The sequence below is a fragment of the Vipera berus genome (assembly GCF_964194415.1).
Source record: "Vipera berus genome assembly, chromosome: 1".
NCBI lineage: Eukaryota > Metazoa > Chordata > Lepidosauria > Squamata > Viperidae > Vipera > Vipera berus.
The window spans coordinates 290,647,989-290,663,942 of record NC_138202.1 but is presented as its reverse complement, the minus strand read 5'-3'; the positions used below and the strand labels follow the sequence as shown (position 1 = coordinate 290,663,942).

The 15,954-nt window shown below is 41.7% G+C and overlaps 1 protein-coding gene across 1 annotated transcript in view; it reads left to right on the top strand.

Annotated features, from left to right (window-relative positions):
* Positions 1–15,954, top strand: part of CEP170 (centrosomal protein 170) — a 97,083-nt gene that overhangs the window by 9,648 nt on the left and 71,481 nt on the right. Inside the window, 3 exon segments of the mRNA XM_081316125.1 lie at positions 9,469–9,613; positions 10,292–10,381; positions 11,987–12,067. Of these exon segments, the coding sequence (XP_081172251.1) occupies positions 9,509–9,613; positions 10,292–10,381; positions 11,987–12,067 (276 nt within the window). The 5' untranslated portion in view covers positions 9,469–9,508.

The following is a 15,954-nucleotide window of genomic DNA, read 5'->3' as shown; positions in this document are numbered from 1 at the left end:
AAATTAATAAATGAATTATTTTATAATTCATAGAAAATATACATTGCATTAATGTTATTGAACATTATGCTATGACTGAGTTCTTGCAATGAAGGACCCTTCCTTTACAAAAGTTGTCTGCTACCATAATCTCCTCCTCCTTCCTTGAGCCTCATAGGGCAGGGATTGGTATATGTTGGTCCTTCAGGACCCACTTTAGTTTTACTATAAATCTGAGTTCTATTGTTGGCAGTTAAATATTAATCAACATAGTCTAAGCAAATGAGCATAGTCTAAGAATTAATTATATCAGCTATAGAAGTACATCTAAAGAAAAAAAAGAAATCAACCACAAACGGAATTTCAAATAAAAAATACAAATCAGTCTCTTTAAAGCAATTGCAGTCTGGTTACAATTTAAGATTTCAGAGTATTCATTAAGGTCCTTACAAAGTGGATCATCTGAAATGGAGTATCTTTGGCCTCTTAAAGTCTTAAAGTCTTAAAGTCAGATTCATGAAAGTTCTTTTCTTGGTGTCTCTTGTTGATACACTGAATGAGGTTATTGACACCTTATATAGCCTATCAGGTATTTCTCAATTTAAAGGTTAACTTCATTTGATTTACAGCTCTGCTTTTTCATGTATATTCAACTACAAGCAGCACTGTGAAAGAGAAAGATAATTTTGAATGCGTATTCAAAAATAAAAAAAGCAGAATATATGCTCATTCAGGCCTTGCAATAGAATTTAGAAGTCCTACATTTTTGAGGTGTCAATGCTGTGCTCTCACAGAACATTGAAATTCATCACACCTTTGTTCAAAGTGTGTGTGTGAAGTCTTTAATATTTAAATGGAGTTGAAACTGTATTTTTATTCTAATCTGGTTCTCAGAGAAGCTGAGCCAATTTTCTTCTTATTAAATTTTAAAAGTGCAATCATTACTGATGACAAAAAAATTAATAGGTGGTATTAAACTCACAGCACATACTTCCAAATAAATATGAATTGAACTTCATACTGTACATGCATCTCTAGTTTAGACAGCTGTTTCACCATAGGAGGAATATAAAATGCTTATCTACATTACAGATCTGTCATAATTCTGCCAGTTGTTTTCCCCAACTCAAGTAGTAAACTTACTCGCTCCATTTTTTTTTATTGGGTGGGGGAAATCAATTTAAAGCAGCTATGTTTTAGATATAATAAATACTGGATACAACTATTATGCAGTTATTTTTACTTTCTATCCTCTGTTATTATGTGCTCAGCATTTTGATTTATTAATTTTGACCTAGTTATTTGCGAAGATTTTTTTAAAAATAGTAACACATTCTTCAATATATTTAAGTTTATACATTTCAAGGATTTTTTTTACTTCTATAAGATTTATAAATGAATTTCTTCCATCTTACGGGTAAGAATTTGTTCTTCAACAGCAAAGAGAAATTCAATGCATGCCTCCCTGAAAAGGGGAAATCTGCCAGGTTCATTGGCAGAATTTCCAGGCATTTGACTAAGCTTGACTCTAAGCTCATATTTCATTTAAAGCTCTTAGACACACAGACTAGATAAGAATTCTTTATCAAATGCAGGGACGACAGTATTTTTGTAATCACTATAGTATAGATTCTAGTGCTTCTTCCTTCCACTCTTTCCATAATTCAGTAGACTTTTTGCCCTACATTTGGCTTTGAAGCTAAGTGTCTGTTGGTTGTTGGCATACATGACATCTCTAGCCTGAGAAACTTATATTTTCAACTCCCATCCTAACATCCTCTTCAATATTTACTCCATCCATTCTCTGTGTCTACAAGGATCAGAATCATCACCATTATTTTTTTTATTTTTAATCCCATTTATATCCCGCCCTTCTCCGAAGACTCAGGGCGGCTTACAATTTAAGCACAAACCAATGTGCTTAGCAATAGCCTTCATTCTATGTATATGCCTGCTTATTAGGGCTTTCGGCCCCCGCCAAGCGGCATTATTACAAAGTCAGCTTAATTGCCCCCAACAATCTGGGTCCTCATTTTACCTACCTCGGAAGGATGGAAGGCTGAGTCAACCTTGAGCCTGGTGGGACTCGAACCTGCACTAATTGCAGGCAGCAATATTCCCTAACTTAGTATAGTAGATTTTCTCCCCATTACTCTCATCTCCATGGCAAGAGGAGCCTATTATTTGCGGGTCAGAGTAACAGGAATAATTGATACTTCTGCTCCCCCTCAGTCTCTGTAGCTTATAGTCTTACTTTTTCTATGCTCTAAATCTCCAAAAACCTGCTGAAAGTAGTCTGTGTGCTAAAACAATAGCTGAATTCTGTTCTTCAGCTGAAACTTACAGATGTCTCTTTGGGGAAATTTAATATCTTCCACTTCAAGGGGTAAAGAGTCAGTGGACAAGTTTGTCTTTGCAGACTCCTTCAGTCATTGATCCCTGTCTTATCCCTTTCTACTAAGTCCTGTTTCTCCTGCAGGATCTCTGCAGCTGCCAAAGTTCTGTTGTGCAACAAGATAGCCAGCTTGGGTTTACAGATGAAATGGCAAAAGGCAAGACCCATATGCATCATCTGCTACCTCTTGTTTATTTAACCATTCCAATAAAACAAATACTTAAGTTATCCCCTCTTAGAATGTACTGAATTTCAACTCATCTCCCCAACTAGTATTGGAGGGAGCATTGCAGCCACAGTCCATAATAAGAAGCTAGAATGTTCCAAAACAAGAAAGCAAAAATGGAAAATTGACTACTGTATATCTTTAGTGAGGCTGGAATTTGCAGTTAAAAAGCTGAAGTATTGATTTGTGCTATTGTAGAAAATAGCCTAATGAACTTGGCACCCAGTGTCTTAGTGGGCTATATAGAGACGTGGTACAGAATTCCTTACAATGACAGCTATTATTGGAAATCTTGGTGTGATCTCATTATTCTTTAAAACATACTTAATTACCTGACACTCCTGAATTACTCTCAATAAGTGGCAAATCAGTTGTACGATCCAGGAAAAACTTCATCTCAAGGCTTTTGTAAGATTGAGAGAACTGTAGGTTTGCTGTTTGAGGCTTGACAATGCAATGAGTATGACATGATGAGATGTCAAAAATTACGATGGCTACCATGTCATGAGCCCCCCCAATAAAAAAGTGGGTTGCTTTAAGGAATTTCTGTTGCCATCTATCAGGGTTGAAAATGTTTTCCTTTTAGGAAAAGGGAATATATCACCAGTCTTTGTAGTACCACTCTCCCTGCTCCAAGAAAAAGGGTATTAAAAAAAAAGAGAAAGATATTCCCAAGATCATCCATCCTGGCCTGCACATGTGGATGCTACTGTTGCTGAGCAGATTCATTCAGCTAAGAAGGGAGTCCTCTTTCTAGCCTCATAGTCTCTCACCTGGTAAGCAAATTGTTAGAGGACCCCCAAAGTTTTCTCTGTGGAGATTGGAGATTGGGAGAGGGTAATAAAGTAAAGGTTCAGATTTGTATAAATTTGTATAAATTCTACAGGGAGTGTAAAGAGTCAAAATGGGGGGGGGAGTGACAGTCTGACTTGGCCTTAGGAAACTTGTGAGAAGTAGACAAGGGATCTAAGTTATCAGGATCCGTTTTAGATTTTACAGGATAACTCATTCCCTTGAAGAAGTGGAACCAAGCCTGGAAAGCCTTCTTAATGGCTAGAAGTTCCTTGTTAAAAGTATTTGTTTCATTTGGCCAGTAGCAGTTAAATTTAATTTAATTTAATTTAATTTAATTTTAATCCCATTTATATCCCGCCCTTCTCTGAAGACTCAGGGCGGCTTACAATTTAAGCACAAATTAAATGTGCTTAGCAATAGCCTTCATTCTATGTATATGCCTGCTTATTAGGGCTTTCGCACCCCCCCAAGCGGCATTATTACAAAGTCAGCTTATTGCCCCCAACAATCTGGGTCCTCATTTTACCTACCTCGGAAGGATGGAAGGCTGAGTCAACCTTGAGCCTGGTGGGATGCGAACCTGCACTAATTGCAGGCAGCTGGTGTTGCTTAAGGAGGCATTAGCCCACTGCTCCACCAAGGCTCCTGTGTTAAAGGATGTGTTAAAGGATGTGTTAAAGGATGTGTTAAAGGATGTGTTAAATGTGTTAAAGGATGCACAATGTAGTTGGTAACCTGTAACCCATTGAGCAAATTGAAGAAACACAAATTCTAGGTGAAAGCGGTGACGTTAACTAGTATAACAAAGGGCAGGCAGGCTATGGATAATATTGGTTGGGTTGAGACCTGAATGTTTACTTAAGAAACATTTTTTGGGCTTTGAAATCCCACTTGAAGTAACATCTACACACATAGCCGATAGTAGGCTATGGCCACAGTTGCAAAGTTTTCCCCAAAAGGGGAAAATCCAAAAATAAAAAGCTTTTATGCCTCTGATAATGCAGGGTGCTTCCCAAGACAAAATGGATTTCTTCAGAGGAGATATGGTAGCAGAAATATAGCCATGTATATATTTTGCTATAGAATCTATTGCTATTGAGGCATTGAAGAACAGTTCAAGTTTGATTTTTCTGAAAGGCAGATGAAAACATCCAAATTCTAAATTAATTAACAAGAAATCAATCAGTAAATCATATATACTGTAATATTATAAAACCTTTAAAGACCAACAAGATTGTTGGCAATCTGCAAAGCATTCTTGTATATTCAAACTTCTAATACCAACAATCAAAGACTATTTGTACACCTCTTTCCTACAAACCAGACTTTAAAGATTATAAACCTATAAAGGTTGAGCTTAGTAGAAAATTGGTAAAAACTGCAATTTTTTCTAGGAGTACAGAAATGATATGAAAAGAGTTGCAATCTGTAATTGCTAGGGAATTCAAGAATAAGTAATCAGGGACTATAGAGATAAGTCTTTTTTGACAAAAAGCGGCAGAAAAGAAAAAAAAGCAGATAAAGCCTTTGTGAAAATTCTCAATAATACATTCCTTTAAGCAGGTTATATCTGCATCTAATGTTGGGTAGAGGGGCTTTATAAACATTTGGATTCTACATACAAGTTTGATAATGTGGTCATGAAATCAGTGGGGGTGCGGAATCTGTGTTTCTGCCTTTCTAGAAATAGTTACATTGTCCAAATATTTGAAAGGGAGGGTGCTGCTTCTGAAACAGTGATTGTTGTAAACTAAGACTTATATCCCAAGAAGTCAATAGTAATGTCATCTCAATCCCAATGAATATGTGAATTGTGAGTCTGCAATCAGTTTTTTTCCCCCCCAGGACTAGTGGAAAATATGAAGGCGGATCTAAAAAGCTGAAGGCTGCAGGTGCTTCCAATAATTGCCAATATGAATCGTAGAGATTCAGTGCCATGAGCTGAAAGTGTAGAACCATGGAAGCTGTCAAATCTGTCCATCTCATTGCTGCGACTTTGGGCAGCTTACAAGCTAAAAACCAAAACAGCAATATAATGAGAACCAGAAAAAACTGCACAAGAACTGTAAGAGGAGAAGAAAATGAAAGAGTTTAGTGGTGTCTTCTCCTGTCATTCATCCTTGGACACGGTTCCTCTAGTTTTCCATCAGTGCCCAAGTAGGCTTGATTAGTGCAGTCATTGTAGATTCATCTTGTATTTCATCAGACAATTCCTCCAGACGATTCCCTTCTGCCAACATGAAGATGGAATTCCATTACTATAATCACTGTAGATTAATTCAGGCACTTTCTCCCAGTATAGTTTAACAGAAATGTTGCCATGTACTTCTTGGCCTTGAGGCTGGGCAATGTTTCAGACATTTCTAGCCTAAACGATTATGACTCTCATCAGCCACAAGGTTTGATTTTTCTGTCATTTCTCTTCTTTTCCCTGCCTTCCATTACAGTTCCTTCTCTTCGTTTAATACCGTGTTTAGTATAAGAATCAATAGATGTACTGTAGATATATGGCTACATTATGAAAAAGGTAAAGGCTTCCCCTGTCCAGTCATGTCTGACTCTAAGGGTGATGCTCTTCTGTGTTTCTTAGCCGAGGGAGCCAGCATTGTTCGAAGACACTTCCGTGATCAGGTGCTACCATGACTGTATGCCGGGCGCACAGAACATTATTACCTTTCCATCAAAGTGTTTGTTACCTATTTATCTAATCGCATCTTTGTACTTTTGAACTGCTAGGTGGATTGGAGCTGGAGCAAATAACGGGAGCTTCCCCATTGTGCAGTGCTCAGGTCGTGAACCCAGGCGGGGCAGTTGACAAACTCAGCGTCTTTAACCGCTGGACAACTGTGCTCTTGTATAGTTATGGTATAGTTAGCTTTATTTAGCAATGTATTTATTTGTTCATAAAATTTAACGAGATGTTGGCTTATTAAGCAGATAAAAAAACTGCTTCTGCAAATGACTGCTTTAACAATTAGAAAAGAGATGCTTTAAAGGATTTGCACAACCCAGTTAAGCACTTATTTCAGGTAGTCCTTGAGTTCTGATGGTAATTGAGCCTGGGATTGCTGTTACTAAGTGATATGATTGTAAAATGGGGTGTCAGATGACTACATCACTGAGTAATGGCAGTTCAAGCAGTCATTATGTCAAGATACATGGGTCATTAAGTAGGAAGTGGAGGAAGCCCCAGGTAAGGAATATGTTGTCGTAGGGGGATAGGGGAGCCTTGGAAGACTCTGCAAGTTGCACTGCAAGACTCTGCAGTGCAGTGCAAGCTCATGGAGGACAGGGAAAGAGGACATGTGGTGCCTGTGTGTGTGTTAGCACAGGAATGTGGGGATGTGTGTAAATGCAGGGAGGCTGTGGAAAGAGAGTGTGTGTGTGTGTGTGTGTGTGTGTGTATGAGCACAGGGAGACTGGGGAAAGAAGGTGCAGGATCCTGTATGCAAGTGCAGGGAGGCTGAGGAAAGAGAGTGCAGGTATGTGTGTATGAATGCCAAGAAGTGGGGGGGGGGAAAGAGGGTGCAGGCAGGTGCAAACTAGTGAAAGGGGAAGGAGGGTTCATTGTGCAAGAGCAAAGAAAAGCTGGGGTGGGGGAGATTTCCCAAGCATTTTGTGACCACCCCACCCCCCCTGACAGCTTCCTTTTTGACTTTGCTTGTGGGAAGCTGGCAGAGAAGGTCAGCAGTAACTCAGGAGGGATGCTGCAACTGGTCTATGTGTGAGCTAGTTGCAAGTGCTCGATTTTATTTAATGACTATGGAAGTGCTGCAATGGGCCAAACTTCAAGGGCAGGTTGAAAGTCCCTTTGTTCATTGGCATTGTAACCTTGAAGAGTGCTGAACAATTGGTAAAAGGAAATCAGACAAAAAAAGTGATGGAGAGATTATATTCTTTTTGCTGATCACATTTCAAACATACTAAGAAATTGTGGTTTCTTTAAAATTGGAAATAGAAGGGAAGAATTTTATGAGCCTGATTCCTTTTTGTGAGGCAAAAGTTCATAATCTAAAATAAATTAAAAACTGGTTTTTCAGTTGAATTGTCAATATATTTGAAGTGTTGTCAAAGTATTTACAGAATGTTGTCAGAATTTGAAATAAGCTTTAGAAAATTGGGAAATTTTAATGGATTGCTAACTGATTGGGGGAAAACAGCATGATTTCAGCTTCCGTTTGTGAGAATATTTTGACAGACAGCAATTGAGACGTCTTCTGCTTGCCTGAGATAGCTAGTTAATTTCAAGGTTAAGAAAATAAGCAACAAATATGATTGGCATCTTCTAACTCTTCGCTGTGTTCAAGCTGATGTGTAAAGGTAAAGGTAAAGGTTCCCCCGCACATGCGTGCTAGTCGTTTCCAACTCTAGGGGCCGATGCTCATCTCCGTTTCAAAGCCGAAGAGCCAGCGCTTGTCCGAGGACATCTCTGTGGTCATGTGGCCGGCATGACTAGACGCCAAAGGCGCACGGAACACTGTTACCTTCCCACCGTAGTGGTCCCTATTTTTCTACTTGCATTTGCTAGGTTGGCAGAAGCTGGGACGAGTAACAGGCGCTCACTCTGTTACGCGGCACTCGGGATTCAACCCGCCAAAGTGCCAACCTTCTGGTCAACAAGCTCAGCATCCTAACCCACTGAGCCACCACGTCCCTAGCTGATGTGTAAGCTTTACTAAAATTGGATTTTTCAAAATTATCTGTCTTAAACAAGTAGAAGCCCTCAAGTTCAAAGAACACTTTACTGTTGTGCTGCTTAAAGCTGTCTCATGCTTAGGGTCGTAATTAGGCCCCACTCATGATTCTAGCTGAAACAAAGATATGCATTCAGACTCCTTTAAGCTGCTTCCGGATGCTACCACACAACTTCTCTGGGTTTTACTGAGGCTTCTGACCACATCTTCTTGACTGCTTCTTCTCTCCCATGAGTCTGAATATGTCTTTCTCCAAAGGCTTCTCCCATATTCCACTGTACTTTCTCAAGCTCCACTGCTTCCCTCTCTCTCCCCTCTCCCCCCTCTCTCCTCTTTCCCTCTGTCTCTCTCTCCTCTCTCTCACTGCAGTTGTACTACAATCAGCTAAGCCCCTCAGACCTCTTGAAGGCTCTTCTATTAAGCTTCGTGAGTTTCTACTGTATGATTTACTTGGCACACCAAAGTGGTGGAACAGAAACCACTTTTCCTTCCCTCCTTTTCTTCTTGCCTTGGCCCCTCTCTAAGAGCTTAGAGAGCAGCCTTTGGGCTTACTTGGCACCATCTCACTCTGAGCTGACACTTCTTTTTCTCCCAGTGTGGAATGGCATCTGTCACTGCCAAGCCTTTCTGCAATCTGCAGCTACTAAGGCCTTTCAGTCTTTCTCCCTTTCCCTGTACAGAGAAGTTCTTCAGCATTGTACAAAGCCTATACATACTTCTCTCCACTCCTTCCCATCTGCTTTTCTTCTTTCTAGGTTTTTTTCTTCTTCTTCTTCTCTCTTTAGCTTTTCATCTTCTGTCTTTCCCCAATAACTTTATGAACATAAATTCTATTAATAAATGCTAGCAAATTTAGATAGTTTTAAAATAGTTGTTTATTTAATATACACTCCATTTCTAAAGGAATCATCCATGAACTGTGTCTCAGGAGCACAAAATGCATAGAAGGCTAGCCTTTTAAGATATCTTCACATGGAAAAGCCAGGCAGGCTTCTCTCTAGGCACTGAAAATGCACACCAGGACTGATTGTTTTCTCTTGAAACATTAATTCTTTATATGAAGAAGTTCTTAGGATGGCATCACTTTTGCAGTTTGGATGAAGGGGAAAATAACATTCATTATTTCATTCATAAAAGCAATCATGTTTTAAGAGGGGGATTTTTTGGGTGTGCATTGGAAACAGCGACTAAAAACTGTGTGACATACAGTATGTAAATAGTGATACATTTCTGCATGAAAAATAATGTCTGCGAAACAAACCTTGATAAACATTTCTGGCACTGGAAAGTGCAAAGATTCCCAACAATTTAAAAACAAATTCCCATTAGGAATTAGAATGTAAGGTCAACCAAAATGTTTTCCCCCTTTCTCATTGCAGGATGACGTAGCCTTGTGAGGATTTATCAGCTAAGCAGAAAATGAGCTTAACATCCTGGTTTTTGGTGAGCAGTGGAGGCACCCGTCATAGACTGCCACGAGAAATGATTTTTGTTGGACGAGATGACTGTGAGCTGATGTTGCAGGTAATTTTATCTCGTCTCCAGGCAGTAAATGTCAGAGGTTTGGATGTTATATACTAAACACATACTGCTTTCTGGAGAGTCTATTTTGAACTGTTAAGTAGTTTACTTTTCCCTATTTAGCCTCTAGTAATAAAATTGAATTGCACAAATTTTATAGCTCAGACATTGAAAGGTTTCTTGTGGCTCCCTCATTTCATTTTTCCCATAAATACCCGAATTAGAAGAATTGAGAAAGTTAGAAAAAAAATGTAAAATTCTAAAATAGCAATTTTCTTGAATAACTTGAATAACTCTAGGTTTCTATGGAAAAATACAAAGATAAAAGAGAGAGAGATTGCAGTTAGCTGTATTACTCTTCCGTTCAGGTCTGATCATTCACTTTTACTGGACTTTCTGATAGTCACCCAATAGCTCCTTGCATTATGCAAAAATCTCAAATGCTAAAGCAGTTGAACATACAGTGTTATTTGAACGATTCCATTTGTACTTCATTTTAACGTTGATCCCAGGCTTCTTGCACTTTAACAGCTCTTCACAATGATAGCATTGTGTATTTTGTAGCTATGTGGCAATTCAGTTTGAACTATCTATTTTTTTCCTGTAGTGATTACAATTATTAATTTTTGCTACTTCAGATGTATACATTAATATAGAAGTTATATCTTCTAAATATTTCAGTCACGTAGTGTGGATAAGCAACATGCTGTTATCAATTATGATGCTTCTGCTGATGAACACTTGGTGAAAGATTTAGGCAGTCTAAATGGGGTAAGTTTATTTTGTTTTTATTCAGTCTAGATGGTTCAAAACAACTATTTTTAGCTGTACATGTGTTATGTCAGAGCCACTTTAGTGTAGTGGTGAAGGCACTAGGCTAGAAACCAGGAGAACATGAGTTCTAGTCCTGCCTTAGGCAGAGTCAGCTAGGTGACCTTGGACCAATCACTCTCAGCTCTGAGAACGAGGCAAGGGAAAACCTTTTCCGAAAACCCTTGCCAAAAAAAGTGCAGGGACTAGTCCAGGCAGTTTCCAGGAGAACATTGACATGAATGCACAAAACAAAATAAATTGCTATGTTGGTATAAGCAAACATGGTGGGTTTTTTTTTGTTACATTCTGAGAATTACCATAGTTGGGGTGATTTCCAGGTTTTGAGGCTATTTTAGGGGAATTTGAGAGTATGTTTTGAAGATGAAGTTTCACAGACATGTATGAAACTAAAATTGGTAGCCTGTACTGATTACTAACAGATTAAACTTAAAAATAATTTGAAAACTGAGGCTACAGTCAAATACCAGAAAATAATAAGAACACATTAATACACACCAATCAAGTTAAACTTTGAGCCCCATTACAAAACTACTTAGAATAAAATTTCCCTCTCTTCTCCCAACCCCGGCATCCATTGCAAAGCCAAACTGGGGTGGGTAATGAGATGGGGAATAAATGGAAGCCCTGCTGTGTGAGAAGATAATGTAGAAATGTATAATGTAAAATGAGGCCTTCACTAACCAATTACATGCCTCACTCTTTGATTCATATTGCAGCTTTCAGTGAAAGCTTCTTCTGCCACTCGGTAATAACAGTTTTAAAATATATTCAGCGAAAAGCTAGAGTGCATGTTTAAAAAAGAAAAACATCTTATAGTTCACCCACCGCATGAGCCGGAATATAATAGATTGAAATTGAAGTGTTCATGACATTTCTGATTTAATAACGAAATTCTGTGGCTTAAACATTTATGGTTTCTTATGAAGCTCATGCTGGTAGAATATTCATTGGTATTACTTTAAATATTGTAAATAAATATGAAGAAAGTGAGGAGGTATTTATTACAGAAGATAATTGACTTTCCTTCAAATGTGCTGATTCTGAGATATACTGAGATGTATTGCAATCATTGAAACATAATTATGAAGTGATGCATGAATTTGGTAAAAGCAAAACTTGTTTGCAAGTATAGAGAGGCATAGTAAACGATGTTGGTGTCAATAAAATTTAAGTATATTTTCTTTTTGTATTCCTATCTCATATTTAAATGGGAGGGGTGTTCATTAATTTTTCCCCATTCTTTGCATAATATTGCTTATCCTAAGATGGAATAGTGTGATGAGTATGTATTGTACTAGTATGTATATTTTTATACATTTTTCTTGTTTTTTTAATTAAACAGTCGTATAAATAAATGGATAATCATATGCTGTGCTATGAGTTTGTAACCAAAATAAGGAAAACATCAAAGATATATTACTCTAATATTATTTATTAGATTTATACCCTACCTTTCTCTTGAAACTCACCATGGGTTATATGTTTTTCTTTTTTTTCCAATTTTATCCCAGCAACAACATTCTTGCTTTCTTTTTTCTCCAGACTTTCGTAAATGATGTGCGGATTCCAGAACAGACATACATCATTCTAAAGCTTGATGATAAGCTGAGATTTGGATATGATATCCTTAACATAACAATAACATAACAATAGAAAAAAGTATTTTAATCATACCTAAGATTTTATTTCATTTTAATTTTATAACTTGTTCTGAATACTTGTTGATAAAATGACAATAGAAAAGTACAAAATAAAGTTTGTGGATTCTCAAATTAAATTTTATCATTGTAGAAAGAAATAATAAAAAAGATATCAGAAATATTTGATTTTTAAAACCTTACTTACATAGCTTTGCTTCTCTGCTTTTCAGAAAGTAAAATGCTACAAAGTAGGAGTTATCTAGTAATTTAATTGAATACTGAAAAGGGAGAAGCTGACAATTTTTCACTTGCTCAGATTACCGTATATACTTGAGTATAAGCCGAATTTTTCAGCCCACTTTTTGGGCTGAAAAAATCCACTTCGGCTTATACTCCAGTCAACAAAAAAAAAAGAACTTACCGAGGACTTGCGCGCGGCCGAGCTACTTTGCCTGACGCTGCTGGGGTCGCCCGGGCGCCTCTGCTCGCCCTCAGCAGCACCTGGCCCAGAATCACATGCGAAACAAGCCCGGCAGAGGAGCCGGAGCGGCGAGCAGAGGCGCCCGGCCCAGATCCTGCAAGGCCCGGCCGAGACGCGCCCCCAGCAGCGGAGCTGCTCCGGCTCCTCTGCCGGGCTTGTTTTGCATGTGAGCTACTTTGCCTGATGCTGAGAAGACCCGCTTGGGCACTCGGGTTGGTGTCAGTCTCCGCAGGCCCTTCTCGTTTCCAGGAACGTCAAGCGCGCTTGGCTCCCCACCCCCACGGCAGGGCAGGGCAGGGCAGAGACTTGCTCGCCCTTCTGACGGCCCTGAAGAGAAACGAAGGGCTTGCAAACTCCCCGCGAGAAGCTGGGCGAAGCGCGCGGCTGGGCGAGTGTGTGCCTGCGCGCGTATTTACGAAAGAAACGCTCCGAGAGTTCTTCTTTCTCCGCCCCCTTGGGGGGAACTCTAGCGACTACTGTAGCCGCGCTTCTCTTCTCGGCTCCGAAAATAGGGATTTCTACTCTCTCTCTCTCTCTCTCTCCCCTCCCCACCCCGCATTCTCCTGCCTCTTCGATTGCGACAATAAAAGGGCGAAGGGTGCGCTGGTTTCTTCCTCCTTCCTCCCCCCCTCCCCTCCCCTCCCCGATTGTCAGGTGAGGCAGCTGGAGGTCTGGCCGGGAGATTGTAGCCGTTTTGAAACGCCGCGTCTTGAAACGCCCGATCAGCTGATTTTCGGGTGGAAGAGCCGCGGCTTGAATCTGTTTGCATCTGCCTGAATTAGACCGAAACGGCCTGAATTTGACCAGAGTTGCTTTGTAATGGCTGGAGGAACTGCAGAGGAGGTCTTGCCGGGAGATTGTGGCCGTTTTGAAACGCCGCGGCTTGAAACGCCCGATCAGCTGATTTTCGGGGCGGAAAGAGCCACGGCTTGAATCTGCTTGTATTTGTTTGAACTTAACCAGAAACGGCTCGTAATGGCTGGAGGAACTGCGGAGGGAGTGAATGCTCCAGCCTGGAATATTTGGAAAGGCTGGGGGAACCGGATGAACTGCAGCTTAAGCGACTGTTGCCGGAGGAGCCATGGCTTGAAACGCCCCAGTTTTGGGGCAGCGTTTGCTTGTTCCCTCCCTCCCTCCCCTTTCCCTCCTCTCTAAATCCTTCCTTCCTTCCTTCCTTCCTTCCTTCCTTCCTTCCTTCCTTCCTTCCTCCCTCCCTCCCTCCCTCCCTCCCTCCCCTTTCCCTCCTCTCTAAATCCTTCCTTCCTTCCTTCCTTCCTTCCTTCCTTCCTTCCTTCCTTCCTTCCTTCCTTCCTTCCTTCCTTCCCCAGCCCTAATCCGGAAAGTGGAAGGAAAGAAGAGTAAAGGCTGGGCGGAGGAGGAGGGGAAGTGCAACCCTGCACTATTCAGCTCAGTGAAGTCACGCTTGAAACGGCTTGAAACGCCCGATCAGCTGATTTTCGGGGCGGAAAGAGCCACGGCTTGAATCTGCTTGTATTTGTTTGAACTTAACCAGAAACGGCTCGTAATGGCTGGAGGAACTGCGGAGGGAGTGAATGCTCCAGCCTGGAATATTTGGAAAGGCTGGGGGAACCGGATGAACTGCAGCTTAAGCGACTGTTCCCGGAGGAGCCATGGCTTGAAACGCCCCAGTTTTGGGGCAGCGTTTGCTTGTTCCCTCCCTCCCTCCCTCCCTCCCTCCCCTTTCCCTCCTCTCTAAATCCTTCCTTCCTTCCTTCCTTCCTTCCTTCCTTCCTCCCTCCCTCCCTCCCCTTTCCCTCCTCTCTAAATCCTTCCTTCCTTCCTTCCTTCCTCCCTCCCTCCCCTTTCCCTCCTCTCTAAATCCTTCCTTCCTTCCTTCCTTCCTTCCTTCCTTCCCCAGCCCTAATCCGGAAAGTGGAAGGAAAGAAGAGTAAAGGCTGGGCGGAGGAGGAGGGGAAGTGCAACCCTGCACTATTCAGCTCAGTGAAGTCACGCTTGGTTAAAAAACAGATTTAATAATAATAATAATAAGAAGAAGTTGGGCTGATCAAATGTTTCAATAATGACTGAAGGAGGGCTGCTTGTACCTTGGTCTTTGTGCTGGTGTCTTGACATGCCAATACACTAGTACGGAAAGCTGCCGTTCACTTTCGGGGGGAGGAAAAAAAACACAACAACACCGCACGCTTTCCGCCCCGAAAATCAGCTGATCGGGCGTTTCAAGCCGTTTCAAGCGTGACTTCACTGAGCTGAATAGTGCAGGGTTGCACTTCCCCTCCTCCTCCGCCCAGCCTTTACTCTTCTTTCCTTCCACTTTCCGGATTAGGGCTGGGGAAGGAAGGAAGGAAGGAAGGAAGGAAGGAAGGAAGGAAGGAAGGAAGGAAGGAAGGAAGGAAGGATTTAGAGAGGAGGGAAAGGGGAGGGAGGGAGGGAGGAAGGAAGGAAGGAAGGAAGGAAGGAAGGAAGGAAGGAAGGAAGGAAGGATTTAGAGAGGAGGGAAAGGGGAGGGAGGGAGGGAGGGAGGGAGGGAGGGAACAAGCAAACGCTGCCCCAAAACTGGGGCGTTTCAAGCCATGGCTCCTCCGGGAACAGTCGCTTAAGCTGCAGTTCATCCGGTTCCCCCAGCCTTTCCAAATATTCCAGGCTGGAGCATTCACTCCCTCCGCAGTTCCTCCAGCCATTACGAGCCGTTTCTGGTTAAGTTCAAACAAATACAAGCAGATTCAAGCCGTGGCTCTTTCCGCCCCGAAAATCAGCTGATCGGGCGTTTCAAGCCGCGGCGTTTCAAAACGGCCACAATCTCCCGGCAAGACCTCCTCTGCAGTTCCTCCAGCCATTACAAAGCAACTCTGGTCAAATTCAGGCCGTTTCGGTCTAATTCAGGCAGATGCAAACAGATTCAAGCCGCGGCTCTTCCACCCGAAAATCAGCTGATCGGGCGTTTCAAGACGCGGCGTTTCAAAACGGCTACAATCTCCCGGCCAGACCTCCAGCTGCCTCACCTGACAATCGGGGAGGGGAGGGGAGGGGGGGAGGAAGGAGGAAGAAACCAGCGCACCCTTCGCCCTTTTATTGTCGCAATCGAAGAGGCAGGAGAATGCGGGGTGGGGAGGGGAGAGAGAGAGAGAGAGAGAGTAGAAATCCCTATTTTCGGAGCCGAGAAGAGAAGCGCGGCTACAGTAGTCGCTAGAGTTCCCCCCAAGGGGGCGGAGAAAGAAGAACTCTCGGAGCGTTTCTTTCGTAAATACGCGCGCAGGCACACACTCGCCCAGCCGCGCGCTTCGCCCAGCTTCTCGCGGGGAGTTTGCAAGCCCTTCGTTTCTCTTCAGGGCCGTCAGAAGGGCGAGCAAGTCTCTGCCCTGCCCTGCCCTGCCGTGGGGGTGGGGAGCCAAGCGCGCTTGACGTTCCTG